Source organism: Scophthalmus maximus, chromosome 7, assembly GCF_022379125.1.
Source record: "Scophthalmus maximus strain ysfricsl-2021 chromosome 7, ASM2237912v1, whole genome shotgun sequence".
Classification (NCBI taxonomy): Eukaryota; Metazoa; Chordata; class Actinopteri; order Pleuronectiformes; family Scophthalmidae; genus Scophthalmus; species Scophthalmus maximus.
The window spans coordinates 16,746,518-16,774,322 of record NC_061521.1 but is presented as its reverse complement, the minus strand read 5'-3'; the positions used below and the strand labels follow the sequence as shown (position 1 = coordinate 16,774,322).

General features: G+C 42.0%; 4 protein-coding genes across 7 annotated transcripts; 3 read left to right on the top strand and 1 right to left on the bottom strand.

The window, feature by feature from the left end:
* Positions 1-5,290: 5,290 nt before the first annotated feature.
* Positions 5,291-7,109, top strand: si:ch211-127m7.2. The gene is made up of 3 exons (XM_035641696.2): positions 5,291-5,538; positions 5,633-5,738; positions 6,492-7,109. Exons 1-3 carry the CDS (start codon positions 5,435-5,437, stop codon positions 6,825-6,827), a joined length of 546 nt encoding a protein of 181 aa, XP_035497589.2. The 5' UTR covers positions 5,291-5,434; the 3' UTR covers positions 6,828-7,109.
* A 1,677-nt stretch (positions 7,110-8,786) lies between these two features.
* Positions 8,787-11,369, top strand: LOC118314919 (cell surface glycoprotein 1). Its single transcript, XM_035641695.1, has 2 exons — positions 8,787-8,935; positions 9,865-11,369. Exon 2 carries the CDS (start codon positions 9,882-9,884, stop codon positions 10,806-10,808), a length of 927 nt encoding a protein of 308 aa, XP_035497588.1. The 5' UTR covers positions 8,787-8,935; positions 9,865-9,881; the 3' UTR covers positions 10,809-11,369.
* A 1,680-nt stretch (positions 11,370-13,049) lies between these two features.
* Positions 13,050-22,656, bottom strand: terb1 (telomere repeat binding bouquet formation protein 1). Of its 3 annotated transcripts, XM_035641689.2 has the most exons (20): positions 22,402-22,656; positions 22,155-22,197; positions 21,904-22,014; positions 21,569-21,700; positions 20,920-21,051; positions 20,593-20,653; positions 20,342-20,460; positions 20,055-20,183; positions 19,768-19,920; positions 19,541-19,672; positions 19,224-19,349; positions 18,420-18,559; positions 17,947-18,326; positions 17,787-17,854; positions 17,623-17,700; positions 16,993-17,232; positions 16,153-16,239; positions 15,148-15,213; positions 13,424-13,576; positions 13,050-13,322 (listed from the first exon to the last, which is right to left on the bottom strand). In XM_035641689.2, exons 2-19 carry the CDS (start codon positions 22,189-22,191, stop codon positions 13,548-13,550), a joined length of 2,220 nt encoding a protein of 739 aa, XP_035497582.2. In that variant the 5' UTR covers positions 22,192-22,197; positions 22,402-22,656; the 3' UTR covers positions 13,050-13,322; positions 13,424-13,547. The 3 variants fall into 3 exon arrangements, with proteins under 3 accessions (XP_035497582.2, XP_035497583.2, XP_035497584.2); XM_035641690.2 differs by lacking the exon at positions 22,155-22,197; XM_035641691.2 differs by lacking the exon at positions 20,920-21,051 and having other exon boundaries at positions 22,402-22,655.
* A 1,312-nt stretch (positions 22,657-23,968) lies between these two features.
* On the top strand, positions 23,969-27,773 carry pdp2 (putative pyruvate dehydrogenase phosphatase isoenzyme 2). Of its 2 annotated transcripts, none has more exons than XM_035643212.2 (9): positions 23,969-24,157; positions 24,373-24,485; positions 24,562-24,777; positions 25,143-25,262; positions 25,351-25,637; positions 26,045-26,150; positions 26,235-26,471; positions 26,572-26,871; positions 26,994-27,773. In XM_035643212.2, exons 2-9 carry the CDS (start codon positions 24,408-24,410, stop codon positions 27,267-27,269), a joined length of 1,620 nt encoding a protein of 539 aa, XP_035499105.1. In that variant the 5' UTR covers positions 23,969-24,157; positions 24,373-24,407; the 3' UTR covers positions 27,270-27,773. The 2 variants fall into 2 exon arrangements, with proteins under 2 accessions (XP_035499105.1, XP_035499104.1); XM_035643211.2 differs by having other exon boundaries at positions 24,305-24,485.
* The last annotated feature ends 32 nt before the right edge of the window (positions 27,774-27,805 follow it).

The following is a 27,805-nucleotide window of genomic DNA, read 5'->3' as shown; positions in this document are numbered from 1 at the left end:
TTTGGTACGTGAAAAATCTGCAGACACACAAGTAACCACGCTCTCTTTCAATTATTGTGGGTTCAATGACGGTTGCACCAGAGTAAAGCTCATGACAAAGAAGAACTGCACAGTAAAACATCTTCTCGATGCCAATCCCCAAAATCCCCCACATCACCTAATCCTCAAAGAGCAGTAGCGTTCGTCCAGCAGCCGTAGATAAGACTCATGCTTGACATGTCAGAAAAGAGGTCAGAGCTCTAATGTAAAGATAATCAGACATCTTTTTGTAATGTCACTACCTGCTTGGCAAATGGATGTGTAAGGAGGCAGAGACAGCAGAGAGGAAATAAGGGAGAATAATGAATCTTAAATTGTTCATTTGCAGGGCCAGAATTGGAATTAGCATTTTGATTGGAGTCTTAACCAGGCAAGTGATTGCTCTTATTAGCGTGTGCTTAAGGATGAAATTAACATCTTTAATTTGGCTTAGTCTCACAGTTGAGCGAGCCAGGTGACATTGCTGGGTGAAGACAACGTTCACTCCCTTCATTCTTTCTTTTTGTTTTTTTCCTTACTGTGAAAGAACATGGTGCACCGTCTGCACGATCCAGATATACACACACATGCGTGTCTCGTATTGAGAATAATTCAATACAATAGTATGTCTGAAAAGAGCTTTCAAGGACGGGGGTCATCTCCGCGGTCAGGGATTACACAGCAGGACGTCTCAGGCAGTTCAACGGAAACATGTTAACCACATGGTGAGGAGGTCTCTGGGGTTCCGAGCACACAGCAGTACACGATCTGGACCCGCTTTGAAAAAACACAACAGATTGTCGAATTTAGACGAAAAGTACTTTTACCAGCTTCAGAGGAAAAGTCATTAAGATGCCACGCGAGCCCGTGATTGGCAGGAAATCCCTGTGGATTTGGCCTATTACTACTGATGAGGAAGCACAGTAGCACCACGAGTCCCGACTTTAACGGGGCGGTGAGATTATTGTGTCCCAGTGACTTCTCCTTTATCATCACTTTGATTTGTTATTTCTTCTTCGCCATGGGTATTTGACAGTAATGTCAAAGTTAGACGCCCTCGTGCACAGCACACTGTGTTAATCCTACATTCGTCTGGAGAGACCAACACAGGTCATATGGTGGAGCAGAAAAAAACCCCAAACCATTTCTTAAACATATCCAAAGACTGATTTACTTTTTGCTTTTCTTTTTTTCTGAAGGTTTTTAAAGGCCATTCGTCAAAAACGTCATCTACAGACACATTTTACTTGAAATTCAATCATCCACACAGGATGAGGATTTCTTGCATGATAGTCAGATTGAACTTCAGAGCCAAACTGCCCCAGGAGACCCCGCCGCAGAGAGTTCACATAAATATCCTGCTCTTGGACAGATTGAGATATACAGTATGTGATATCATGCAGCAGGAGGAGCTGATGCTAAACTCCATTCTGATCTCTGGCCCATATGACAACAGATTAGACGAAGAAAGGAAGGAGATAGAAATGACCTAATTCAACAAAATGCCAGAAAAACAAGTGTAGATGAAGCCTTCTAATGATGAATATAAGATGAGTTTGGTCGGTCACTAAATATTTTAGGTGCAGCTCCTAAATTTACTTTCACCCCAATCCTGTCTTTATCTATATCCTTCTTCTTTGCTTTGTAATCTCTGTAATCTGCACATCCACAGCTCCGACAGAGAGCAACTTTTCTGTATTAATACAATTCACACATTCACAGATATTTTCCATTTGATTAGAGAAAGGGCTCATGGAAAAAAAAACTCCCAACACCCACTCCCCCCGACACAATTTCTCAGAAAATGTTTCAGTTGCCACTAATCTGCCATTTGCAAACATGCAACTAGGTGCACATTTGTTTACTCTCTAATTTCTCCTCATAGTCTTTTTTTGCCCTGTGAGATCAAAACTTAACGTCCGCGTGTAAATCAATATTTTAAGGAGAAGAGAATATCTTCCACCGTTTCAAAGATCTGAGATTCACCAGGAATACAGAAGTGAGGAGAAGGGATTTACAGGTTAGTTGTTAATGAGCTGAATTTTAGGTACATTTCTTTTTACCGGCAAAACGTCTTCACCTGTTGACTCAGCAAACTAAATCATGCAAGACTTTCTGAATTATCTGATAATACAACTGAGGCCACACTATGCTAACTATACCATGCCAAATGCTGTATTCCTTAAGGGTGCCACACAGGGTCACATGTTCTGCCTGTTGTGCTTCTCTGTTGCTACATTACTTATTAGCCGATTATTCAACTCATAATAAAATTTAATTTAAGTTGTTCCAAGTTGGTTTTTGAACATAGTTTTTATACAGGAAATAATTGGCTCCAGTGTGTTTTGCAGCAATCAAAGCCAAATGGGAACTCAGGTGTTGGTTGGTCCATGTCCAAATGGCACAGATAGATTATACCTTAAGTCGCCCCAAAGTCTGCGTCTGTTAGCATATACATGCACTCATATACATGCACACAGGCATTAACAGGATGCTGGGTGACATATTGAGGTGACATTCTGTCTCAGCCCAGCAGCTAACACTATTCCCACCATGACCCGTTGGAGATCTTCGTTCAATTTCAACATTCTGCTCTTCCTCAAACTTGCATTCTCGCAGCATATGGCCAATCAAAAGGACGATTCCGGGACAGATGGCCAATGGCCATGACCCCTACCGCAAAGCAGGGTTAAGCCAAGGAAGACAACTAGACGATTAGTCTGCTTCTCACCAATTAGGGCGCTCAGAAAGGGAAAATAACGTGAAGAGAAGGATGTGGAAAACAAGAGGAGATATGGATTAGATTAAGTGAAAACCACTCACTGAACCGATCAAGTCGTTTATGTCCAGTTCAACTCAGGTCAATCGTCTCGTCGGCCTGACCGCTTCTCATCTGCTTCTCTCAGAGAAATGTGTGAAAATATGATTTAAATATGTTCACTACAATAATCATTGTAAAGTAATAAAAAAAAAGAAGCATAAAACCAATGTTAAACACTACCACAGTGCTGATGCTCTCATGTCACGAAGTTTATCAGATATTCTGGCCATGTTCGACCCACAAATAGAGCAGACAAGCAGAGCAGTGACCAGCTTTACTCCAGCAGCAAACAGAAATCTTCTTAACATGGCCTCATCTGTGGATGTGGCAGCGAGCCTGGAGGAGGATGGGTCCAGTGCCACTTTAGGTTCCTCAAAGATGTCGGGATCATTTTTACAATGATTTTGATTATTTTAACGACGATGATGAATTATAAATATATATATATTTTAAATCTTGGTTTCTTGTTACAAAAGAACAATGGTGATATCAGAGGATTTAAAAAGATGACGACAGGATGCAGCGTTGTAGGAGAGCTGTCTGAGTGTACTGGTGGAAACCAGTTCTTTCTTGTCTAATCAGTTTGTGCTCTGTGGAATTTATAGTAATACGTAAAAAAAAAGAGGAAGCGCTGTAAGACTAACAGTTATTTTTCAAAAAGTGCATCTGTTCATAACCATCTGCTGTAAATAGTAATAACAACATGGTGATACCATCCAACCATCCCATGTGATACTTGTTCATCCCTCTGATTATTTGTCATTCCTTAAATGCTCTGAACTCGAGTGCTTCGGGGAAATTGACGTTGTGCGTGCATCTGGGTGTCAACATCCTCTTTGCCTTTAGAGATTTTTTTTCTCTCTCGCTTTTACCCCACTTTTTAATTTGGTCAAATATACAAAGCTGGTCTTTGCAATCAAGGCCTAAGCGCTTGTCGGAAGGGGCTTTAGAGACATAATTAAAAGGCTTGAGTGAGAGAAGCCAGCTTTGGGTACAAAGTCCTAGAAAGTGAGAGTCTGATATATGGTTGTGTTTGAAAAGCAGAGGTTGAAAGAGGGTGATAAGAGAACAGCGAGAAGAGAAATGAAGGAAAGGTGAGAAAAAAACAAAGCAAGGGGCACAGTGTTAGAAGCCATTAGTGCTTCTCTGTGTTGTCACATATATAAAATACATTTTAACAGATACGAAAAGGGATCAACAACTAATCATATCTGAGCATGACTTGAAGAACGGGAGAAAAAACTACGAAAAGTGCAACTAAACAGATTTTAATGTAAAAAAAGTATTTTCTCGTGTACTGGAAAGAAAGTAAACTGTGAGGGACAAGCTAGAAATACCAAAAGTAGAATACTTCAAAAAATAAATAGAGGAAATGAAACTTTAATGAAAAATGAGCTCAGACAAGAGGAAGTCCTGGATGAGAGATGTGACTTTGGATGAAAAGACTCTGCAACACAGTTTTAATTACACACCACACTGTTGCAACGCTGATTAATTCCAACAACGACGGAGTCACACTCTGCGTGTGTTTATGTGTGTGTGCTGGTACATTTGTAGGAGATGACAGTGAGTGAGGACAGTGAAAGAGGCAGACAGACATTTGACTGTACCAGACGTATAAATACATATACTACATGTGGACCTTTCAATATCAACTGGAGTTTTTAAGGACAATTATTATCAGCAGTAATGTAATTATTAGGGCATGTGCCACCATTTTCTTGATACACACGCGTTCAAAGTCAAATTCAATGACATTAATTCAATAAAGTTTCTATGATCTAAGATCGAAAGTTGGGTGTGACGAGTACTTAAGTACTTCTTGTAAGAATACCAATGGTTTGGGGAGTTTTTTCACTTTAGTATTTAAATTTTATACCAAAATATAGTCTAATCCTGCTCCACTACATTTAAGGGGTAAGTTTGTATCAGCTGTGTTGAACCATCACCTCCACCAAGTAGGTTATTTGATTGTTTCCGTCTGCTCTGTGTTAGCAGGATTACTCAAAACTTTATGGACTGATTTGCATGAACATATTATCAAAGATAGGTCTTTGGCCACAGTAACATGTGATTCAATTTTCAGAGGGATTCGAATTTCAAGAAATTGAATTAGACTTTTAAGGATTCTTCACCATGGCGAGGGGGATCGCTCAGCTTTGATGGAGGTCTGCCCTCTAACTGTTGTTGATATTGTATTGCATTAAAGTCATTATTATTAATTATTAAAATCACTTTGCACCCCTGTACACATTTGTGCTCTTTAGTTACTAGTTTCCAGATTTAGTAAATACGGGGAAAAAAATCTGTTTTCAGGGTGAAAAAAGGCGGGGGGGGGGGGGGGGGGGGGGGTAATGTCAAATAATGGACTGACATAATTAATACTACAAGATTATTAATTATATACATTATTATTATATATTATTGATGACCGTTGAACCGTTTGTCCACTGGGGGGCGATAAAGACTACGTCAGACAACGCGGTCACTCGACTCCACGAAGCTCCTTGTTTGTGTCGTAGTGAATGTTGTATTATTAACGTCTTTCACCCTCACGACTGTCTGTCGAGCTGTGGACTTCTAGATGAGGCCGTCATGTCGGACAGACACCGGGCGCTGCCGTCGTGGATGTCGAACGAGGACAAAGTGAAGGAGAAGAAGGAGCCGCTGCCGCAGAGGAGCAAACGGACATGTGCCCGGTAAACGACGTCAATTACAAAAGAGAGTATTGGCTTGTATGGTTCGATCTGCTGAGTCAGTTTCACAAAAATAGAGTCGTGGTTGTGTTTTCAGATCAGTTTTCTACTGCATGAACGAGAAGGAGCTGGTGGAAGCTGCTGTGTCGTATCTTACCGACGGTGCCTGCGGCGACCGTGTGGCTCTGCGGACCGGCCACAAGGTGGCACTGTTCTCGTTCTCTCTTTCCCTGGAGCACTGAAATGTTTCCACACGAGGAAGTTACACGAGAGTGACGTGTCTTGTCCAACACCAAGAATAAAGGCCAGAAATTAAGAAGAATCTTCAGTATTTAAAAAAAAAATTACAAATCATGGACAAAAATCAGAACAATTACACGTTAAATAATCAACTCTACTGTCTTTTCAAACGTTTAGAAACAAAGTCAGTAACATTAGAAACTTCATAATTAAAACAAACATTTCCCTTTGATGATTATTTTGGTAAAGCACTTCAAATCAACCCTCTTAAATAATTCTTTATCTTACAAAAGAAAATGGGACTTCACACAGCTCTCTCCATTTCTGATTTGAACAACTTCAGTGGCCAGAGGAAGACTTCAGATGTCCGGCATCCTACGTGTGAATGTTTGTCAATGTAATAGAAAAAAATTCATGAATGACAAAATAGTTCCAAATCCAAAAATGTAAAGTAAATGAATCATATATGTGAACAAATCTAACACTTTATATTAAGTTCACACTGTTGTCTTGTAGTCGCTTTTTGAATTATATATCCTCAACATATTTTGTCCATTAGAGTTGATCTGCATCACATCCCAATTTGTGCTTTACAGATAAAACAAAAACTGCCTCAAATCATATCTCTTGCCATTTTTTTCCGGAGAGGATAAAGAAATGCAGGTGATTCACCGAACCACTGTCTAAACATAACTGATTTTAATGCCCGGATACAGGTGAGTGAAAAGGCCGAAGACATCACTGTGAAGACGAGGATGAAACCTGCCTCCTCCAAGACGGAAGCAAAGTCAGTGACAGAGGAGTCCTCGGACTGCGGCGACGCCCAGGAGACGACGTACATTTCAGAAACAGACTTGGACACAACTGAGGTGGAAACTGTGCCACACGCAGAGAGCCGACCGCGCCGGGCACCTGAGGGTCAGATGTCAGGACCAGTTCAGGATCCAGCTAAACCGGAGCCCGGAAAACGAGAGGAGCCCCCACAGACATCGGCAGATGTAGCAGAGGAGGACGATGACTTGAGGCTTGTGCGGGAAATATTTTTTACCTGATAATGAACTTAAATGCCATTGAGATGTCTTCACTTGCAACTAGGAAACAAATCCCCTCTCACTGGGGAATGTTACCATAATTACAATTTCACAGGACAGTCCAGTCAGTACTTCCTCCGCAGAGCTGCAAACTGGAGCATTTAATCAATGTTGCTGAGATGTAAAATGTCGCACAGTGAAAGTAAACACTGATACCAGTCGTCAACACTTCAAACACATCAAAAGTTGTCAATGCCGTGTCACTGTTAATAAAGCTGCTACATTTTTTTTACATTAAACTTTTACAGTTACATAAAAGGTTATGTTTTCTCCCCTGTTTGTATGTTTGTTTGTCTGTCAGCAGGATTAGGCATGATGAGTGCCGTTATAGTTTAATATGAAACAAGTCAAGTAAATTTATCTGATACTGTTGTAATGTTACAGTGAATCACCACAGACGTAAAGTGGTCAGAGAGAATTTAAAGTTCATACGCACTGAACACTTTGCTGAGTTTTCTACTAATTTGCCGAGTGCTGCACTGTGGCTGCATATGTGGCCTCTTTGTATGGGGGCTAACAAAAACATTGACAACAAAACGGAGGTTAAACATTTGACAATTGATAAATGTAATTTGAATAAATACAGTTCATGATAATATCTGTTAGGTGATCCGTCAATAATCTTTCAGTTTTTGTAAGCTTGTGACCCAAAGCAAAACTGTTCAGAGAAAACCCTTAACGAAAATAATCAAATTATTTACAATTTCATTTCATTATTAATTAAATTAATTATACCTGCATTATTTTGGTTTCCCTTCTGATCATTTTCCTGCACACAACAGCACTCTGTAATAAACCTGAGGCAGGGACAGTGTGGACCCGACTACGTCCAGTCAGACGTGAGCTTCCTCTCCGACACACGGGTCAGAACAGTAGTGATCATCAGCTCAACCTGCACACCCACGCACATGTAGAACCAGATGGTCATGTTTTCCCAGGTCGCGTACGGCTGATTGAGTAACAAAAAAGCAATCAGACCCGTCAGGATGAGCACGCTTGATGCAGCCTGGCAGGCCATGCTCAACCACAGTACTGCTCTGTCTCTGGTGTGGGCTGTTAACAGCATGGCCAGCAGGGCAAAGGCCACCAGCACCACTGGGACGTACAAGGCCAGGATAACTGCTGTGATGAGGAAATTGAGAAAGTTCATTTTTATCTCAGGGTAGCAGTGCAGTTCCCCATATTCGTCTGTTAGACACATTCGAAAGGGACTGATGAGGACGTCGTCGGACAGAACGAAGACGCCGGCGGAGAACACCAGGGAGGCAGACATCTGGAGGAAGATGAGCAGGAGGAACATTGAAATCCGAAAAAAGTGGCAACCCGTGCGACTGTTCACAGAGAAATCAGCGACACCCGGAGGCCGGCGAGGCCCTGTGACCTCTGACCTGTAGGTTGAATCCATATTCACAGAAATCAATACAAGATAATCGATGCTTGTTGGTTCAAACAGAAAAAAAGAGTATTTGGCAAAATGGCCAATGAATTCAGTGTTTCTGTATTTACTTACGTCATTATCCTATGAACGATCCTCAGAGATGAACCCTGAGTTGGACGCTTGTCAACTTCACAGCATGGAAAACACCTGTGCCACAGCAAGGCTGCACGTGTCAGGGGTTTAATATTCTACCAGGTCAGCTGACCAGCATGTTTTTGCAACTGGCCCATAAATGAAGAAAACGGCAGTGAAATGAAACCAAAACTTGAAACAGTAGATTGTGGAAATAAACGACCAGTCCAAAATGATAAAAAAAAAAAAATTAATAATGATTTTGACCTGTTTGACTAAGTAAAGTGGGGGTGTTGTCTTGGTTTTGTTCTGAAGTTTACTCACGTTTGTTGGTTGTGACGTCTGTCAGCTCTGGCGGTGCAGCGGTCCGGGGTTGGTTCGTTGGTCGGTTGCTCGGATCATGAACGCGCACTGTGCGCAGCCGCTGCGCGCACCGTCCCGCAGCTGGCGCGCGCACCGACAGACAGTTTGACGTGCGGACTTCTCCAAATCGAGAGAGTGCGAGCTCATCTGCAGCGTTTCCTCCTTTTCACTGCATCGGAACAAGAGGGTTCAAAAGGTTGGTTGTTCACCAGTTACGGTCATTGGGGTTTTTTTTTTTTTTACCTGAAAATCATCACCGGGTTCGTTTTCACTTCTGTGCACTTTTGGTTGATTTTAAAACTTTTTGTTCAGCACGGGAGGGAGGCGGGGTCGTCTGCAAGAGTTCCTTTGTTCGTTTGGCTTCGGCCGTCAATCAGATGTGTTTGCATTGACAAAAGCATTGATAATAATGATTAAATTGGGATTTGCCGTGTCATTATGTTGTTACACTGCATGTGGGCATGCGGATCCATGCTTGTGATAGAAAGTACAGTTGGAACAAGGTGTGGTTGTTTTACACATCAGAAAACGCAAACATTGGGAAACCTAAACTGTCATTTTCCTTTAATAAGTGGCAAAACTTTCCACTGCCTGTCTAAACTGTGGACTGGACAGTACATGCTGTACTCCAGGGTTCATGAAAACATAATGTACCCAAACGCACAAACTGGAATTATGTGTTGCACAACTCGCAAAATTAATTCTGACAAGTTCTTCTTCTTCTCACCCCTTTCGAACATGTAGAGCATTTAAAGTGTTGGACAGTTTCTTTTGCTTTATGCTTTTATTGTTTGTGAATATTACTTTTCTATATCTGTCCACTTGTTTCATTATTTTCTTTTGTTGTTTTTTCCTTGTTTTTTTTTTTTGCTTTACATGTTCGGAAATTAACACATTTTCAATTTAATTCTATTCTATTCAACAACTTGAAGAAAGTGTCTTTCCTTTTCTTTGTCACCCAGAAGAATTTAGCAGTTTTGTGAAGTAAAGCAACAGCCTCAACTTAACGTACATTCAGCAACCACAGGAATTTTCTGATATATCGAGGGTAAAAGAGAGTTTAGATTTTTACTTTTTGCTTTAATTTAATTGTTTTTTAAAAATAGTTCTGTTGTCATTTTGCAGCTCTGTAGAGGTCGACCATGGGAAACAGGTTTAGCAGAAAGCGAGACACTCCGGCAGGCGGTGAAGAATGTGCTGCCACCGAACAGAAGACTGCAGAGGAGCCAGCAGCAGAAGCATCTGAGACGACCGGCACTCAGGGGGCTGCTGAGACGGAGGGTTTAGATGTGGTGGTGGGGGAGCAGGTGACACTGGTGGCGTGTTTAGAGTGTAAAGAGATGGAGGCTCCTGCTGCCTCGGCCACACTCAACGATGCTGAACCGGAACCTGTGTCAAAGGAAACCCCAGCTCCAGCCCAACCTAATCTTCTGGTCTCAATCAGCGAATCATCACCTTCAGAAGCAGAACCTGCTGCAGGGCCAGAACCAGTTGCCGAAGCTCAGCTTGCCCCAGAACCAGCCCCAGAACCTGCTCCTCAAGAAGGGCCCCCCTCAAGTCCTGAGGCAGAAGTTGAGGCTGTCCCTGAGCCCATCTCCGAGCCTTCACCAGTCCCAGCCGAGGCTCCGGAGCCGCTGACAGACATGCTCAGCCAAGAGTCTTTGCCTGATCCAGTGCTCTATTCGACCCCTTTGATTGACCTGGCCGTCCCTGATGTCACCCCTCAACCTGTGGCCGCTCCTCCCGCCCCGGCTCCTGTCTCTGACCCAGTCGATGCAGACGAGCCCTCAGACATCCCAGTGGGCGACGAGTGCCAAGACAGTGTCGAGGCTGCAGCGAGTTGCACATTTGCGCTGGAGAAGTCTGAGGAAATGTCAGAGTCGCTGGATAAGCCGGCAGTGGAGGCCAAAGAGAATTTGGAGCAGCTTGTGAGCGATGCTGCTGAGGAAAGCATTAGTGGACTCTTACAGAACTTGGAGCTGGGAGGAAAGGACCTCATCCCCAGTGATGTCAAGATCCCTGACGACACTCCCATCACAGACATCAGCACGTCTACTGACCTGATCTGAGTCCAATAAGTCAATAGATCCTTTTCTGTGAATCACTTTTAACCTCTTACATGACTTCACAGATTCAATGACCCCCCCATGGCCTAATAAAGGCAAACAGATTATTTTTTCTCTTTCAAAATAAACCAAACGCGCCAAATGAACTCTGGAACAAACGGACGTCTTGTCAGTTTTTCACCCAAAACCAAATACAGATGCATCATGTTTTTTTTTAATGTTTGATACTGCCATATAACGTGTAGGTGATGAGTACGGGACAGGGATTATGGGTTTAATTACATAACTGATGGACAACAGAGATCTTCCTCTATGCAAAATTCACCAAGCCAGAATTTAAATGTATTTCTCGTGAGGACTTGGTGAAAAAGGTTCCATTGCTATATAACGAGTGTAACAAAGAATCGTGTTGATTGAGTGCAAAAGGAAAAGTAAGAGCTTTTTAAAGTGGATAACCCATAAATTAATTCAAAACAACAGGTAAGGGACAAAAGCAATGCAACCTAAAATGGTTATGTGCATATGATTATATACAAGTATCCAATAAACAATTATGCCTTAAAACTTGTGTTTGGACTCTGCAATATCTTTATCAGGAGCGATAATCATATTGATGTATTTTCAGTATGAGGGGATTTTGTACCTCTGCCTGGGAGATTATGGGATGGATTTAGAGGATAAAAGTTTAAGATGAACACAAGTTAGTGTGAAACTTAACACTCATTAGCTATATGACTACAGGGATCCAGAAGTACAGTAGATGTATTCTTGTCCCATCGTTCTGAATGTGGAATGTGACCCAGCTCAACTAAAACCAACGTTACGAGTGCCAAGCAGGGATCGGTTAAATGAAAATATTTGAGCAATTGGGAGATTTTTTCCATTTCACATGAAATCAAACAACATGCTGGAACAGGTAAAGGACAGGGTGCACACATGGAAGTCAGATTACAGTCAACACGGCACAGATCATGTAAGAGAGACAGTGCCTTCTCACAGTCTCGTGGGAAAGAGGACGAGGAGGGGGGGAAGGAGAAGGGGGAGAGACGAGGCCACATTCTTTCCAGAGGAAGGAGGTTTTCGGGGGGCCTGGGTCAAAAGTCTTCAGTGGGACTGCAATTCAGTTCATGAGAAATCTGCTCCACATATGCCTATCCCACCACACTCCCCCTGCTCTCACTGCATTACGATCCCAATGTCTTCACAGAGTAGTTTGGAAAAACAACTAGACTGTGGAACTTTGACAGGAGGACAAATGATTCTGCAAGGTCATCAAGATAAATGTGGACAATATTTAATCTATATTAGAAGATCATTGTTTTCTCTGGTTCCATAATCCATAACTACAACATCCCACTCCCAACAAACATTTAGTCTTGTCTTAGTCACACCTAACTTTAACAGCTTGCGCCACAGGGCCTGACAAACGGGTAAGTCCCATGGTTTTGGCAACACACCGATTAGTCCCCATGGAAAGGGAGAGGCACTCTACAGTGATCTCAGTCAAGCTCGTCTTTAGCAAAGAGCACAGTTAACTACTTCTTCATGCACAGTGAGAAAAGATAAGCAGCACAATGATTTGCACTATTTGTGATTCCTGTCATTCCAGAGGGTCTCAGCTCAATAAACAAATGTGCCGGACGAGTCCCCCATCTCCTTGTTGATTTCCTGTCTCTTTGTGGACTCTGATGGACCAAAGAACAAAAAAAAGAAAGAAAAGACAACGTGGCATTTGCTTGGCATTGCACTTGCAAGAGCTATTGTTTTGTTTTGTTTCCAAATGATTCTTCTGTTTTTGTCCTTAAAAATGCAACCTAAAATCAAGGTTCAATTAAATCCACAAATCCGCATATGAATCTGACCAGCCCGAAAAAAACAGATAAGATACAGGACTGACATACATGGTTGCCAGAATAATTGCAATCAAATCTGTCAGATGTACGAACACGTGACAACACAGTGGTTCTGCAGAATATGGCAGTGATTCATCAAGGTGATGTAACAGCAAAACAAGGATTTGACTGGAATGGTGAATACTCAAAGGTTCACTCAGAGTTAACTCAGGAAGAAAGTTCCAATGGATTTCTGAGCTCAAGTGATATAAATACAACAAACATACTGTACATTAAAGTGTCTGAAGGTACATTTTCAGTTAGAAAAGCCTGTTTGCATGAATCCAACAGAAAGAGGCATTTGCCAGTACACACACACACACACACACACACAAAGTTAAGAAACTCAAAAACCTGTTTAAATGTTTTATATAACATAAATTAACAATTAGCAATATCTCAAACACTTACAGAAATTAACACTGCTGCAGAAACAATTTGATATAACAAAATATATACAAAGTACTAAAATCAGTACAATCAAAACAGTGTTTTTAACTGGATAGAATGAAAACCTTGTAGATATTTCAAAGCTGTCGTCTTCCAGAGGACCATTATTAACGATCTGCCCCAGGATCTCTCAGGTCTGAGATCATGCACAGCCAGCATCCAGGGTTTTACCTCTCTGAAGGCAACAAGAGGAGAAAGTAAGGCCGTTAATCTCAATGCATTTTGACAGCTATCTTGAAACACCATCACCTTCATTCCAGATATTTCTCTTGTTACCATTAACTGCCTGTATTTCTTGGCTAAGTTGACATTGGTGCGTCCAGGTTGGAAGGGATACGACCACAAGATGTTCCAAGAGAAGCCAAATCTCTTTACTCTGCTCAGTAGGCAGCGCACCTCCTCAAGGCAGAAATCCTTCCTTTTCCTCCTCTAAGAATAACAAAAGAAAGAACTTTGTGTAAAGATTAGACGGTCATGAATACAAAGGAGAGTGAAGATTATAGGACGAATTCCATATGTATGGATGCTCACTTGACACCATGAAGTGTAATACCTGTACCTCTTGCTTGTGGTGCCAAATTGTGCATGTGCAGAGCAAACCTCTAACTGAAAGTTTTTAGATCATTTTCATATTGTTCTAAAAAATGATAAAAAGCTTCGCCGTTTCTGGAAAGTGGAGGTACTTATGTCTTTGACTCTTGGCAGTAATCTTGATGCAGTGCAGCACAGAGTCGTGGTGATAAAAAGCTGCTGGAAAATCTGGCAGGTTATAAAATATCAAACATACATTATTGATGGAAAATATTCGCTCAAGCTCTTACAGTGGAGCAGTGATCTGTGCTCGTCTTCGTCTTATCATCAACAAGAACACAGTTTCCACTATTATTCCTTCCTCTTCTCTCTGTGCTCCAGATATGAAACTGTTTGCATGTGTGTGTGTGTGCGTGTGTGTGTATGAGCAAAAAAAGACGGAGTAGGCCAGTTGAAACTCATTCTGTTACTAAACAACACATCAACTGAGCTCAGACTTTATATACAAAAAGACAATTCATCTTTTCACTCTGTCCCTACTCTACGTTAGAGTGATACTGCATCACCCATTCTGGCGAATACAGCTGTCGGGCAAAAAATACAGAAAGAGAAGAACAGCAGATAAGGTAGAACAGGAGAACAGAAGAAAAGGGGCAGAATTAAGACAGAAAAAAGAGTGCAGGGGGGAGGTGGAGAAGGATGGAAAAAACAGATGAACTGGACAGAGAAAGAATGAAAATGTGGGTTTCGCAGTGGAAAAAAAAAGCTATTTTGAGTGAGGACTCCTCACACAAAATTGAGCTTTGGAAAAGGCAGCGCAGCACAGACAGACTCAGCATCCAGTCTGTAGCAACGTTACAGCTACAGAAAGTCTGACTAAGACCACGTGCAATTGCAAAGTTGGAAACAGGGGAGAAAAAAGGAAACGGGTGGCAAATATAACAGCAAAATATATAAATATATACAAGTATCGAAAACTTTGAAATGTCTCTTTCATCAGAACACTTTTCACCTTTCAATCTCTCTCTCTATCACTCTCTATCACTCTCGCGCGCGCGCGCACACACACGCACACGCACGCACACACACACACACACACACACACACACGGAAAAAAACCCACAATGTTATACAGAGTGTGAAAAAAAACCCACAATGTTATACAGAGTGTGAAAAAAAACCCACAATGTTATACAGAGTGTGAAACAGCTTAATACAGCTGTGCTGCTCTGAACCAGCTCTGGCCTGAACTGTGAGAACACTGGCTACATTTCAACATTCCTCCTGCTCTCTGGCTCTGCTGCCAGCGACACACTGAAGAGAGCAGCTCCCAACACAGGCTCACAATCAAAACATTCACACACACTTAAAAAGTAATCTAGTGTAAACAAACATATTTACCTTCAGGGATGCTGCCTTTTCAGATATGACAAATAGTGCATGCTGTGTCGATGATATCACATACGTACCGGTCTTGTTGTAGGAAGTGACTGTCTCCTTCTTAGCTCCTCTGTGCAGTGGAGTCAAAGTGATGCCTATGAATTGTGGAAGAAGATTACGCCTGAATAACACACTTAAAGTATATTTTACATTGTACGGCACATCAACAGCTTTTGATCTAATAATATCAGGCCACAGCTTGGAAGTATTCCAATCATTTGTTTAGCTTTCAGGAACAACTGTTTAAGACAGTCAAACAGTTTGACAGTTTGCTCTTGACATTGTTCCTCATTTTGTGTATCAACTACACTTAGCTTGCATGGTTAAAAGAGACACATTATGCACATATTCATGTTCTAATTTTAATTTGGGTTATTACTTAAAAAAGGGTTACATGCTTGAATGTTCAGTAAACACATCAGTCTCAGCCTCTGTCTCTTTTAGCCACCCCCATCCTGTTAACGCCCAGTCTGTCTCTGATTGGCCAGCTGGTCCGCTCTGTTGTGATTGGTCCATCGCTTCCAGCGTGTATAGGAAGTTCTTGAGCTGTGGTCGAGGCGGTGTTGTCGGGCCACAACAGGATAAGAGATCGCAACGTGATGTGGTTGTACTGTAGATGCATATTTCCCTTTCCTTCTCCTTCTTAGTTTTAATGACCGTTTGCAACCACCGTAATATGAGCATTATCCGCACCTTGTGCTCTGGAGTTTTCCCTTTCCTCTGACAGGAGCAGATATTGCAACCTACGTTAACATTATAAAGATGTAGTGATTATTTGTTTTTAAAACCAATATATTCTTCATTTATGAAAAATGTGTTGTTTGAAGTTCACTTTAGTCTGCAACGGCAACGAACGCTTACCCTAACCCTAACCCAATTAAAGTTAAACGCATCATTTAAAGTCATGTTAATATGTCTCCTTTAAGAGGAAATTTGTCTTCATTGTGCATTTTTAAAATTAATTTTCATACATTTTAACTAAAGATTCACCTTTGTTTTAAAGAGCTATATAAAACATTCACTTAGCTTCTTACCAGTGTGCTTCTTCCAGTGGTGTTGTGGCAGGTAGCTCTTGATTTTCCCTGCTCCTTTACGCATGGGAGTCAGGGAGACCTCTTTCACTGTGGAGAAGAAATCAGACATGTTATATCAGTAGTTAGGGCTGATGTAATGTCTGTTTCTTAATAAGATTATTAAAATAACAGTTATGAAGTAAAGTGCAAGGAGAAATAGAAATCCTTGTTCCATAAAAGCAGTCTGAACTAACAGCTACACTCATAACGTGGTATGAAGCTTTTACATTTATCTTGATTGAGGTAATGCACTGAGATTCATTTCAAGGGAGGAGTCACTGGTCCCCATATTTTCCAAACACAATCTTTTAATTATATCAAGCAATGAAAGTATGAGAGAAGCACAAAAAACATAATTCAGTGCACCTGACAGTGCATACAATGAGAAAAGTCAAAAATGTAGTCACACCCCTGTTTTTAAATCAGTATATTATATTTTCCTGGAAAATGCAGTACTGTTCATCCCATGTTGCAGGAGCAGGTTGGCTAATGCTAGCCTTATGAGGTTATAGTGAGTAGGGTCATGACAGTCCTGTGACACCCCAGTCGACACAGTTATTAGTAACCCTCATGGCACTGTAGCTGTGGGCCTTTTCTTTGATATCAATTTTACTTGGTTAGATATCTGTCCTTGCTTGGCGAAAAACATTTTTATAATCTTTAGGACCCCTCTCGTTATGATTTACAGGAACTAATAGTGTGGCTGGAATGTACTCTTTGATCTACGAGAGTGTGAGACCGGAACTACGCCGCATGATGAGGTGGTTTTACCGTGTAAATTGAGATGTTGAAGCATCTTACCCTTGCAGTGTTCGCGGCTTCTTTGTGGCCCTGCTGCCGACACACTCTCCTCTGAGTTCTGCTCTGTTGGCCCCACAGTGACATTCCGGTTCTCTCTCTTGAGCAGAAGGCTGCAGTGACGAGTCCTGAATCGATCGGTGGCCTCTTGGAGGGCCTTGTGCATGTCACAGCTGTGATGGCAGGAGCTTTGAAGAGATGCAAAGGTGCGACTGGTCACTTTGTCAAAAGGCAACACACAGCCTGAGGGAGAGAGGGAAGAGTTGTGGGGAATCAACATAAGATCCATAGCTCATTCATTTTACATTGATAAGCTGATTGTCACCCAAAAAGTTTAGAAGTTGAAGTTGAATATAGTAGTGATTGTTTGTTTGTCCTGAATTTGGCCTGTCCCAAGCCTCTCCAGGAAGACTGAGCATATAAAAGAGAATATTAAATGAAATGTCGGGGCCTACTTTGTTAAAACTCTGAAGATGAGTGTTAGGGTGAGAAGCAAGCAAGATTCTCAACACCTGAACCATTATCGATTCATACATCTATTAAAACAACTACAAACATTCAATTCAAAAGCAAACATTTGATAATACAAGATAGGAACCATTTCACTGAGGGGTTAGCTTCATGTTCCCCTACCTGCACACCGGGAATGAGAGAGTGCGTGTTCTTCTGCTGCGATTTCTCCCTCGTCACTCATGTCCCAGTCCTGTAACTCTAAACATTAACACATGTTACTTGAAGAAGAAAAAAAAGATTCCATAAACCACACATTGACAGAACACAAAATTTAAGACTTTTACCTTCATCAGTGCACTTAGTTTCTTTTGGTGCACCGTGCTTCACTGGTGCTGGGGGCTTAAACAACTGACTAAACAAAGAACAAGAAAAAAAAAACATTAGAAAAAGTATGAAATCCACCATTTTACTTTTTTCTGATGAAGAAGTACCAACTCCACAAACCTGTCGGCTGTGTGTCGCTCTCTGCCTCCCTCTAGTGAAAATGCATGAGAAGACAATTTGGTGGTGGCACCCTTGCACACAGAACACCACTCATCCCTTCCACTGGTTTTAGCTTTCTCCTCCTGAGAACTTAAAGTGGAACTCATGGTTTTCAGTTCACTGGCGTTCTCCTTTATGAGCACATTTCTGGCAGTTGGACGTTTAACGTTGTTGTCACCCCCTGCTTCCACGTGCTTATGAGTGCTGGTCTGTCTATATGCTGTGGGGATGGTTTTAATGTTCCCCTTGTGCTGCAGAGGTAAAGGTAAGGCTGGATGCAGTAGAACTGTCCCTTTAGTTGCAGTTGGTGGGTCTTTGTCTTCCTGCTCGTCCTCAGCATTCTAAGGATGAACAACAGCACACACCATGAGTCACAGAGATACAGGCTGATTAAACTGCAGTCATGAGTGTGTGTGTGTGAAGGTTTGTCTTACCTTTGCCTGTTTCCTCTCTAGCTGGTTAATCCTGCAAAGCAACTCCCAGGCTGTGCTCCTGAAGCTTTCCATGTTTGTAAGGGGCTCCGTGTTTTCATCCTCCCCATGTCTTGCTATCAGACCAGGCACCAAGGACATAGCTTCACAAGCAGACAAACAATCATCGTCATTTTGAGAACTCCCTATTCTTTATTTAATCCACAAATTGTTCAGTCATTCGTTTTCTCTCTAGTCGTTTGATTTGAGATTGAAGAATACAAGCACTTATGTACTGCAAATATTCCACAAAAAAAGAGAAGAAATTAACCCCCATCTTTACTGGCTCACCGTCACAGCACTACACTGAACCAACCCAACCCGAGATTACATTTAATACTTTCAACAGCATCTGTCATTCCTATTTAAATAGGCAGGCCTGAGTAAGGTCATTTAAATTATTTATTATTTCAAAAGTTTCCAAATCCCATTTGTAAGGTATACCTTACGAGCTAGAATACTTAAAATAAATGAACCACATGCCAATAAAGAGTGCTTTTTAACAGAGTGACACTGAAGCTGTTTTAATGAAAAGAAACTTTAAAGTTATCTGATCTAAAGTTTATCCTCACTTGTCGTGCGTTTTGCCTGCAGATGCCACTGAAACTGTGTTTACTGTAGCTTTATGTGCTGCAGAAAACCCAGCAAACGACAATTAAGTGCATGGCTATGGTAAATTAAAAGGTCAATGTTCTTTAATTAACAAGGTCCATTCTTAAATGATAGAAGTACAATGATAGTGAAAAAGTTTTTATGATACAAACTTACTGGCCTGTTTGCAGGTCTGCAATATGAATGTAGCAGCCTTCCTGACCTCCTCACATGTGTCCTCTGTGACTAGCGTTATGATGAGGGGAAGGCCTCCACATTGAACCAACTGGGACTGGTGATCCTCTACAGACGCCAAGAAACAAAGTTTTGAAAAATATCTGGATAGCATAAATAATCGAGATCTACTCTCAGGGAATAACTGTGACTGAAGCAGTGGGTCATTTTTTAAATGTTTAAAATATGAAGTGTAAACATACTCCACCTGTACCAGAAAAACATTAAGACACAAAAGGCACATTACAGTTCAGTCTTACCAGACGCCTCAGTGCAGTGACTCAGGGTAAGTAAAACTGAGAGCCTGTCCTCAGGGAGCAGATTTGGACTGGCCAGCAGAGAGAAGAGATTGGCTACTATGCCATACTGAGCCAGACCTGAAGCCAGAGCAGCTAAAGAGAGCAGATTGTTAATGGAGAGGGAAATAATTTACTTGCTTGTGCAAAGTGTTACTATGCATGTGTTTGTGTGAGAGAGAAATACACACAGTTATAAGTGACACAAGCTGACAGGGTCTTGGAAATAGTGACAGAAAGCTGGCAAGACAACAAGTTCATATCTGCAGCAGGAGCTAGACGAAGCAGTGAGAGAGTGAGAGTCTCCAAACCCCCCGAGGCAGAAAAACTCTCCTGAGCATAGCCTGCAGAAACAAACAATAGGTTCATTTTCAGTAATTTAATCATTTGGATGCCATTTTCAATTTAGATGTTTGGTCTAAATGTAAAAAGAAAAAAATCACAGGTTAACACAAGTCATTCTGAAACTTTCACTTACAGTTGTTGGCAACTGTCATTGCTATGAAGGAACAAACCGATTGAAAAATCTCTGTGCGTTCCAGAGCAATCTGCTTGAGCCATATTTTTATTATGGGGAAGGCTGCTACACAAACACGCTGACCCTCTTCTGGAAGACAAAAGAAAAAAAAAAAAAGAGTAATTGAGCAAACACTGTTTATGTTCTTATTCCAGATACTACAAAATGCACAATACTATGGTTTGACTGAATTCATGTTTTACACATTAACTGCTTAGTACAAGGCACAAAAACATAACTAACATTACCATTCTGAGGATTGTTGACACATCCACAGAGAGCACTAGACACAGACGCCCAGAGTTGGTACGTGTGGGCAGCATTAGCTACAACTGAAGTAGCATCCTTGGAAAGGGGAAAAGTAGTCCTGCAAAAATATATACTATTAAAACTATATGTATGTGCTTATATGAATGGATTTCTTTAAACAAAATCGTTGGCATTCCTATGTGAACTTGGTGAGACTGATTTTTAGCTACATCACTGATACAGTACGTACCTGAAGAGGGCCAGTAGAATATCCAGGCAGCCAGTGGATTGGGCTAAAGACTGTCCTAATTCTGCAATATCACACAGACACACAAAGGCTACAATGGTCTGCATAACAAAAGTGAGAACATCATACTATCAAAAATCTAATATAAAAATGTATTTTATTTTTCCAACTACATTTTGATCCACATATAATAAATTGCTTTAATAAGCTTGAAACTACAGCAAAGAAAATGTCACGTTAAGTGAGAGGGGGAAAAAAGGGTGTAAATAAATTAGATATCTGATCCTTTAGTTTTAATTCACTATGTCATCTATGGAGCTTTGAACTCACTGTTGTTGGCTACCAACACAGACAACAAATAGACAGACACTCTCTTCTGTGTCAGCGGGACGTCTTCTTTAATCAACCAACCAGCGAGGTCTGCAAATGTCTCTTTTCTGCACAGAGAATCCTTGCAAAACACTAACCAGAAGGAAAGATAATTTGTATATTATAAATATGTAAAAAATTCCGTTCACCAATAGAGTTCACAAATGACACTTGTACACTTTTCGAACACAATAGACACATTTGAATCTCAATTAAGGACCACAGCCTCTGATGCACACATTTCAAATATGACTATTTCATAATGAGATGTCCTGTGTGTCCTTTGCAGCTTTTAGTATGCCACAACCTACAGATAATTACACTAACAGAGTTTGCAAGTAGCCTTTTACCAACTTACACTCTGTGAGCTGTTTGAGGTCAATTTCCTGCCCGTTAACCTGTAAATCTTTACATGTTTACAAACGCCAACCAAATGCCACCATCGTTTTTGTCTCTTTAAGTCTGGCCTGTCTCATTTGGAGAGGATGTATATATTCATCCTAGGCTCCAAGTGCTGCAAAGGACACAATTTCTTGGACTGCATCCTTCATCGCGGGATGGTTCCGTGAATTGGGATTCTGCAACTATCGCACATAAACACATCCCTTACCATTGGCCTCTGCCAGAGTGCCAAGTGTGAAGAGCGCAGTCTCCTTCACATCTGAATGAACAACACTGGATTTGGAGAGGTTGTACACGAACGCCACACCTCCCAGTTCCCTCAGGAGGTCCACGTTATCACCTGAAGTAATGAAGATTTCAAATGAACGGGCAGTTGAATGGTCTGCTGTCAACAGCTTACGCCGATTATAGAAATAAATCACTGACTTCTGTAATTACTCCCCAAACAACACACATGACTGACTGGCGGGGAGCAGGTGGGTGGGTGTATGAAATGGTTAAGAGGTGCACAGTATATTTCTGTCATTAACGGTGCAACATTACCTCTCTTCTCACAGATGGAGTGAATGGTGAGAAGAGCTTGTTTCTGCAGATCAGGACATTTCATCTGAAACTTCAGACACTCGAGCAGCAAGCGGAGGTCTGTCCTTATGGCTGAAGGCAGAGAGATGGTATCAGCAAGGCCTCGCTAACCAGACATGCGCTGGTACATGAACTGCATAGTATTACATTAGCTGCGTCCATCAACAAACAGACAAACAACAAAATGTAAACAGAAGACAGGCAGCACTCACCATTACGACTGCAGCTGCTAGCCCCTGTCTTATCCATCGCACTCTTTAAATGACGCAGTGGTTTCGAAGCCATTGAGAAGAATTCATTGACACCCAAGAAACAGTTTGGTTAACTTTAATACTACAACATCACCATCTCTTTTTAACTCACGTTTTAGCAACTTTTGTGCTAACGAATTAGCTTCCTAGCTTAAAAAAACAACATGTATAAATAAGCTAACGTTTACTTCGGTTAAATACCACATACGATTTTTCTTCAAGCCGATGTCCAAACTTCACTTCAGCGTTACATAACGCCCAACTCTCACTAAATACGTAACCTGCGTAACGTACGTGACGAAACTTTAGCTAACATGAGCTATTGCGTTTGTCTTCAATGCAATCGTTGGCGATGGCACGTGACGTCGGAACCTTACGTTACCATAGTAACAGTCAGGGCGTGGCCACATTTTACAGGTGAGATCACCTTGTTTTAAACCACGAATAAACTTTATAAAGTGTATGTGTGATTGTACACCGCCATTTAGCATAAGCCCGGACAAAAAAAATGTGACGCAGCATAATTTTACATTACTAGTAAGGGGGAAAGGGGGAGGGGCTGAAGGAGGGAGATGCTTGATAACCTAATAACAAACACAAAAAAAGACTAAATTTGATTCTAAAACTATAACTTGGACCACTGAATATTATGCAACGTAATGTCAAAGATCGTGCATTAAAAGTCATCTTGTGAACACGACTCTGAGACATTAAGGTGGGTTGAGGAGAATAAACAGGGTCCTTCAATCACATGCAGTGATTCAGCAGCATCATTATATTCGATTAAAAAACCTAAATCCAAGTCCAGGCCTGACTTGCTTGCAGAAATTCTTTATTTTATACATTACCCATTACCATATATAATGTTAATTATTTACATATTGGAAAACATTTCAATCAATCAATCAATTACAGCATTGCAATTGTAGAAATACAAACCTTAATAGCAATAGGATCATTTTTCCTGATGACGCTATAAACGGCAAACACTTTGGCCACAATTGTGAAACATTCAAGTTTCATAAAGACATATCGTCGATATTACTACAGACATAAAGTTGTGTCATGTGCCCGTTATGAGAGTTTGATCCAGATAAAATCACTTTTTGGCAGACGATCAATTTTTGGCACAACGCCTGCACACATGGGTGTGGAGGGAAATGAGGAGGCAAAGAAGGCGGTGCAGGAGGAAAGAGTACAAATTAACTTGCAGTATGGTCTACCACATTACGCAGGAATAATAAATAGGTCAGTAAAAGACACGTGGCAAAATTCATGGGAGAATGAAAGGAAGGGGACGGCATATTTTTCCAGTACAGAGAACAGTAGAAAAATAAAAATGCACTTTTAGTTGCAAGAGAAATAGATGCAGTCGTTCTATCCCGCTTGAGGGTTGGGCACTGTGGGCTGAGGAGTGGGCTGGCTCTGATTGGAAAACATCCTGATGGAAAGTGTGAGTGGTGAGACGAGGAAACAGTGAAGCATGTCCAGTGCAAAAAGTACTCTAGTCAAAGGAGGAAACTGTTCAGGGATCTGGTAGCAACTGGAGAAGCGGTTTTTAATCTACGCACTCTACTCAATTTGGAAAGCTGGACTAAAATAAAGAAACCGTTGGAGTAACTACATAGTTCTGGATTATACAAGAAGATATAGACAACTGACAGAGACGTGAACAACAAACAGTGGAGGGCAGCAATACGCCGTCGATGCGTCTAGTCTGCCAAACGAAGAAGAAGAAGAAGAAGACGACGACGACGACGTACGTCTGTGCGTCCGATGACGTCAGACGTCGTCGTTACGTACGGAGCTTGGTACGGTGCATCTGTTTGACTGCCCCGATGTATTCGTAGACAGTTACAAAGTTTGTAAGAATTTACAAAAAGGTGTTCACGCGGTGTCTTAATCACACTCTGCACATCAATCCGACCGCAGACGTTTAGCTCAAACACAGGATTTGACAGAACGTAAGTAGCTGACACATTATAGACGTTAGCGGAGGAGCTAACCAGCTAGCATGCTACCTCCACTTTACAGCAGCTAGCTTGCGATCCAATTATGTAAGCGCCTTAATAAACATGTATTCTCCCCCCCCCCCCCCCCCCCCCCCACAGGAATGGTGCTGGTGTGATCGTAATTCTATTCATTTCCTTCTTCTTCCCCTTGACTCGGGGGGACTAAGCTGCACAACACACTGCCGACAGCGGGTCATCAGAGATGTCTGGTCGTGTGTGCGCCAGCATCCTTCAAAGAGCTTCGAGCTACACTCTGCCTCCGTCCTCCTCCGTACTCGAGGTTTGTATCCTGGTCGACTTCTTCTCGCCTGAGTTAAGTTTTATTTAAGGCATATCATATTCTATTCCCCCTGCAGCGTGTCCACCTCGTAGCGGTTCCTTCCTCTCAGCCTCCTCGACCTGCCTCCCTCCGTCGCCTCTCCTCTACCTGCAGACCAGACCAGCTGCGCTCCAGTGGCGATGAGGCGTCAAGAAGTTGGTCTCGAAGAGGGCGACACTTTTCGACGAGTGAGGATCTCGACTTCCAGCTCAACCTGATGCAAATCAACAGCATTCTGCGATCTAATGAGCAGGTAATGCGTGTCACTGTGCATCTCTTCAGTGTGATGCTTTTGGATATCAAACACTACAATCGGTGAGCACAGCACGGAGTTGAAAAGGGTAGTTGAGTGTACAGATGAATCAGTGTACATGTACAACAACTAGAGGTGTAAAAATTCTCCACATCCATGGTTCGGTTCACACCTCCATTTAAAAAAATCAAATCAAAATCAAAATGTTCCCTCACTGCGATATCATCCATCTTGAGCTGATTAAAGTAGCCTAACTTCTACCAGAGGTGTGATAACTACATCATTATTGATTACAATATTCACGTTACACTCCTAAAGACAACTCACATCTACAGTATGTATGTGTCTTTCCTCCTCTGTTTCAGATTGTGAGTGTGCCAGAGTTTGATGGCAGGGGTCTCAGTGGTGTGAGGAAGTTTGAGAGTAACCAGCTTGCTGCTAACAAACCTAATGAGGACCGTCGCAGTGCCGCCACCTGCCTACAGGTATGCATCTTCACTGCTCTTTGCATCCTTCTCCCTACTTCTCTCCCCCTTTGTGTAAAAAATTTCACCCAGGTTTTTTCTGCTCTAGTCTAAAGGTATGCTCTTTGGTGTGTTTGACGGCCATGGGGGTTGGGCGTGTGCCCAAGCCGTCAGTGAGCGGCTGCTGTACTACGTAGCAGTTGCAATGATGCCAAAGAAGAGCTTGGAGGAGCTGGAGAGGTGCATGGAGCATGGCAGACCTGTTCCCCCTATCTTGCAGTGGTACAAACACCACGCAGACCTCAACTATCGCGAATCTGCCTCGCTCTACATCAACCACCTCAGAGTTTTCTGGCAAGAGCTACTGGACAGTGAGGAACATGGTGAGGGCATGAAGTGAGTATAAAAGTATGTCCATACGTAAACAGACACATGACAAATTGAAGGAAAAAACAAGAAAAACTGTCTCTGCAAGGTGTTGGCCCACCCAGTGCTGCCAGAACAGCTTCAATGCACCTTGGGATTGATTCTACAAGTGTCCAGAACTGTACTGAAGGGACGGAGCAACATTCTTCCAAATATATAGTCACTCATTTGGTGCTTTGGTCCAAAATCTCCCATAGTTGTTCAATTGGGGTGAGAAGGCCACAGCAAATGGTGAACATTGTTTTCATACTCATCAGTAATTCAATGAAACTTTGTGGAGGCATCTGCATTTGCTCTGTTTCTCCACTCATGTAATTGGCTTGTCTTTGTCTCTTTTTCTGTCTTTTTTTCCAATTCTTCCGTCATCTCTCTTTTAGTCCCAAGGACGCTCTGGAATGCGCCTTCAAACGGCTTGACGCTGACATCTCCTTGGAGGCTCAAGTGCCCCTTTCCAATGACCTGATGAAAAGCACAGCCATCCAGGTAAAGAGATAAGCTCTTCTTCGCTGCTTCAGTGTGTTCACACAAAGTCACACAGCATTGAGACACATGTCATCATCTGCTCAGGTGGCGTTCGCCGGTTGCACTGCCTGTGTGGCACATGTTGGCGTAGACGGGATCCACGTGGCGAATTCCGGCGACTGCCGAGCTGTGTTGGGAGTACGGGAGGAGGACGGTTCATGGAGCGCTTTACCCCTATCCCAGGACCATAACTCGAATAACCAGGCTGAGGTGGAGCGAATCAAAGCCCTACACCCGCCCTCAGAGAGAGACACGGTGGTCACAGATGAAAGACTGCTCGGGGTGAGAGGTCTTGATTTAACACGCAACTGCACAGTGAGTTCACAAGTTACATATTAGCAAAAAAAAAGTCTCTGATCCCTAAACTTTATGGCGTTGTCAGATCCTGATGCCCCTGCGTTCATTCGGCGATGTGAGGTTCAAGTGGAGCTGTGAGTTGCAGCAGAGCATTTTATCCAACCTGGAATCTGGAGTGGATCTCGACTCCCTCAACCTGTACCAGTACACTCCGCCCAACTACCTAACTCCACCCTACCTGGATGTGACACCTGACATAACCTATCACAAGCTCAGACCTCAGGACCACTTCCTGATTCTCGGCACCGACGGGCTGTGGGATGAACTCGGAAACCAGGAGGCTGTTCGACTGGTCGGAGAGCACCAGAGTGGGATTCACCTACAGGTTTGTTTGCAGAGGGAAAGTGATGAGTATTCTTATTTTTTATTTAATAGCAAACAACTAAATCAACTCAAAATCATTTTGGTCTTGCTAACCTGTAAAAACCTGTTCATTCTCTTTTCCAGTCTCCAGTTTCACCATCTGAGAGGCGGCTAAAATTGGGTTTGATGCTTGAACTCCTACTGAAACGAAGGGCCCGTGCCACCCCCGCCCTAGACGCCAACGCTGCCACACACCTCATCAGACATGCTCTTGGCACAGGGGAGTACGGGGAACTGTGCCAGGGGAGATTGGCCGCAATGCTCGCTCTGCCCGAGGACCTGGCTCGAATGTACAGGGACGACATCACAGCTACTGTGGTGTATCTGAACTCTGACCTGGCCAGACCTTGCCACAGCTAACAGATTTTATTTATTTGTTTCTTACAGTGCTGGATGGAGATAGAGATTATTTTAAGTTTACAAATGGTAATCAAATCATTTCAAACTGTTACATAATTGATTTATAAATACTTTTAAATGTAAGGACAGTTCTCAGCTTTGTATTATGTACAGCAACTTTCTTTGAATATCACTGTTCCATATGTTCAACACGGGTTACATGTTCATGATTGCAGCATTTTATTTGGTCCAAAATACACATTTTTGTATTCTTGAGAGTATTCATGATGAATGTTTTATATCCAAGTTGCATGCAAGTGGAAACATTCTCACTCTGTTTTTGCCTCGTCAGAACTTTTGTTTCTAATTGTCTTGCACAGTTGCTTCAGACAATCCATTTTCCTGTTTACTGTGAAGTATATTTTTAATGTTGTATAACTGTACTGTCTTTAATGTGAATGTCAAATGTGTATAAGTTGTCACTGCACTGGTCAAGTGCTTCATATTAAACAATTGAGAAATTTTCGATTGACTTTGGAGCTTTTTTTAATCAGAGA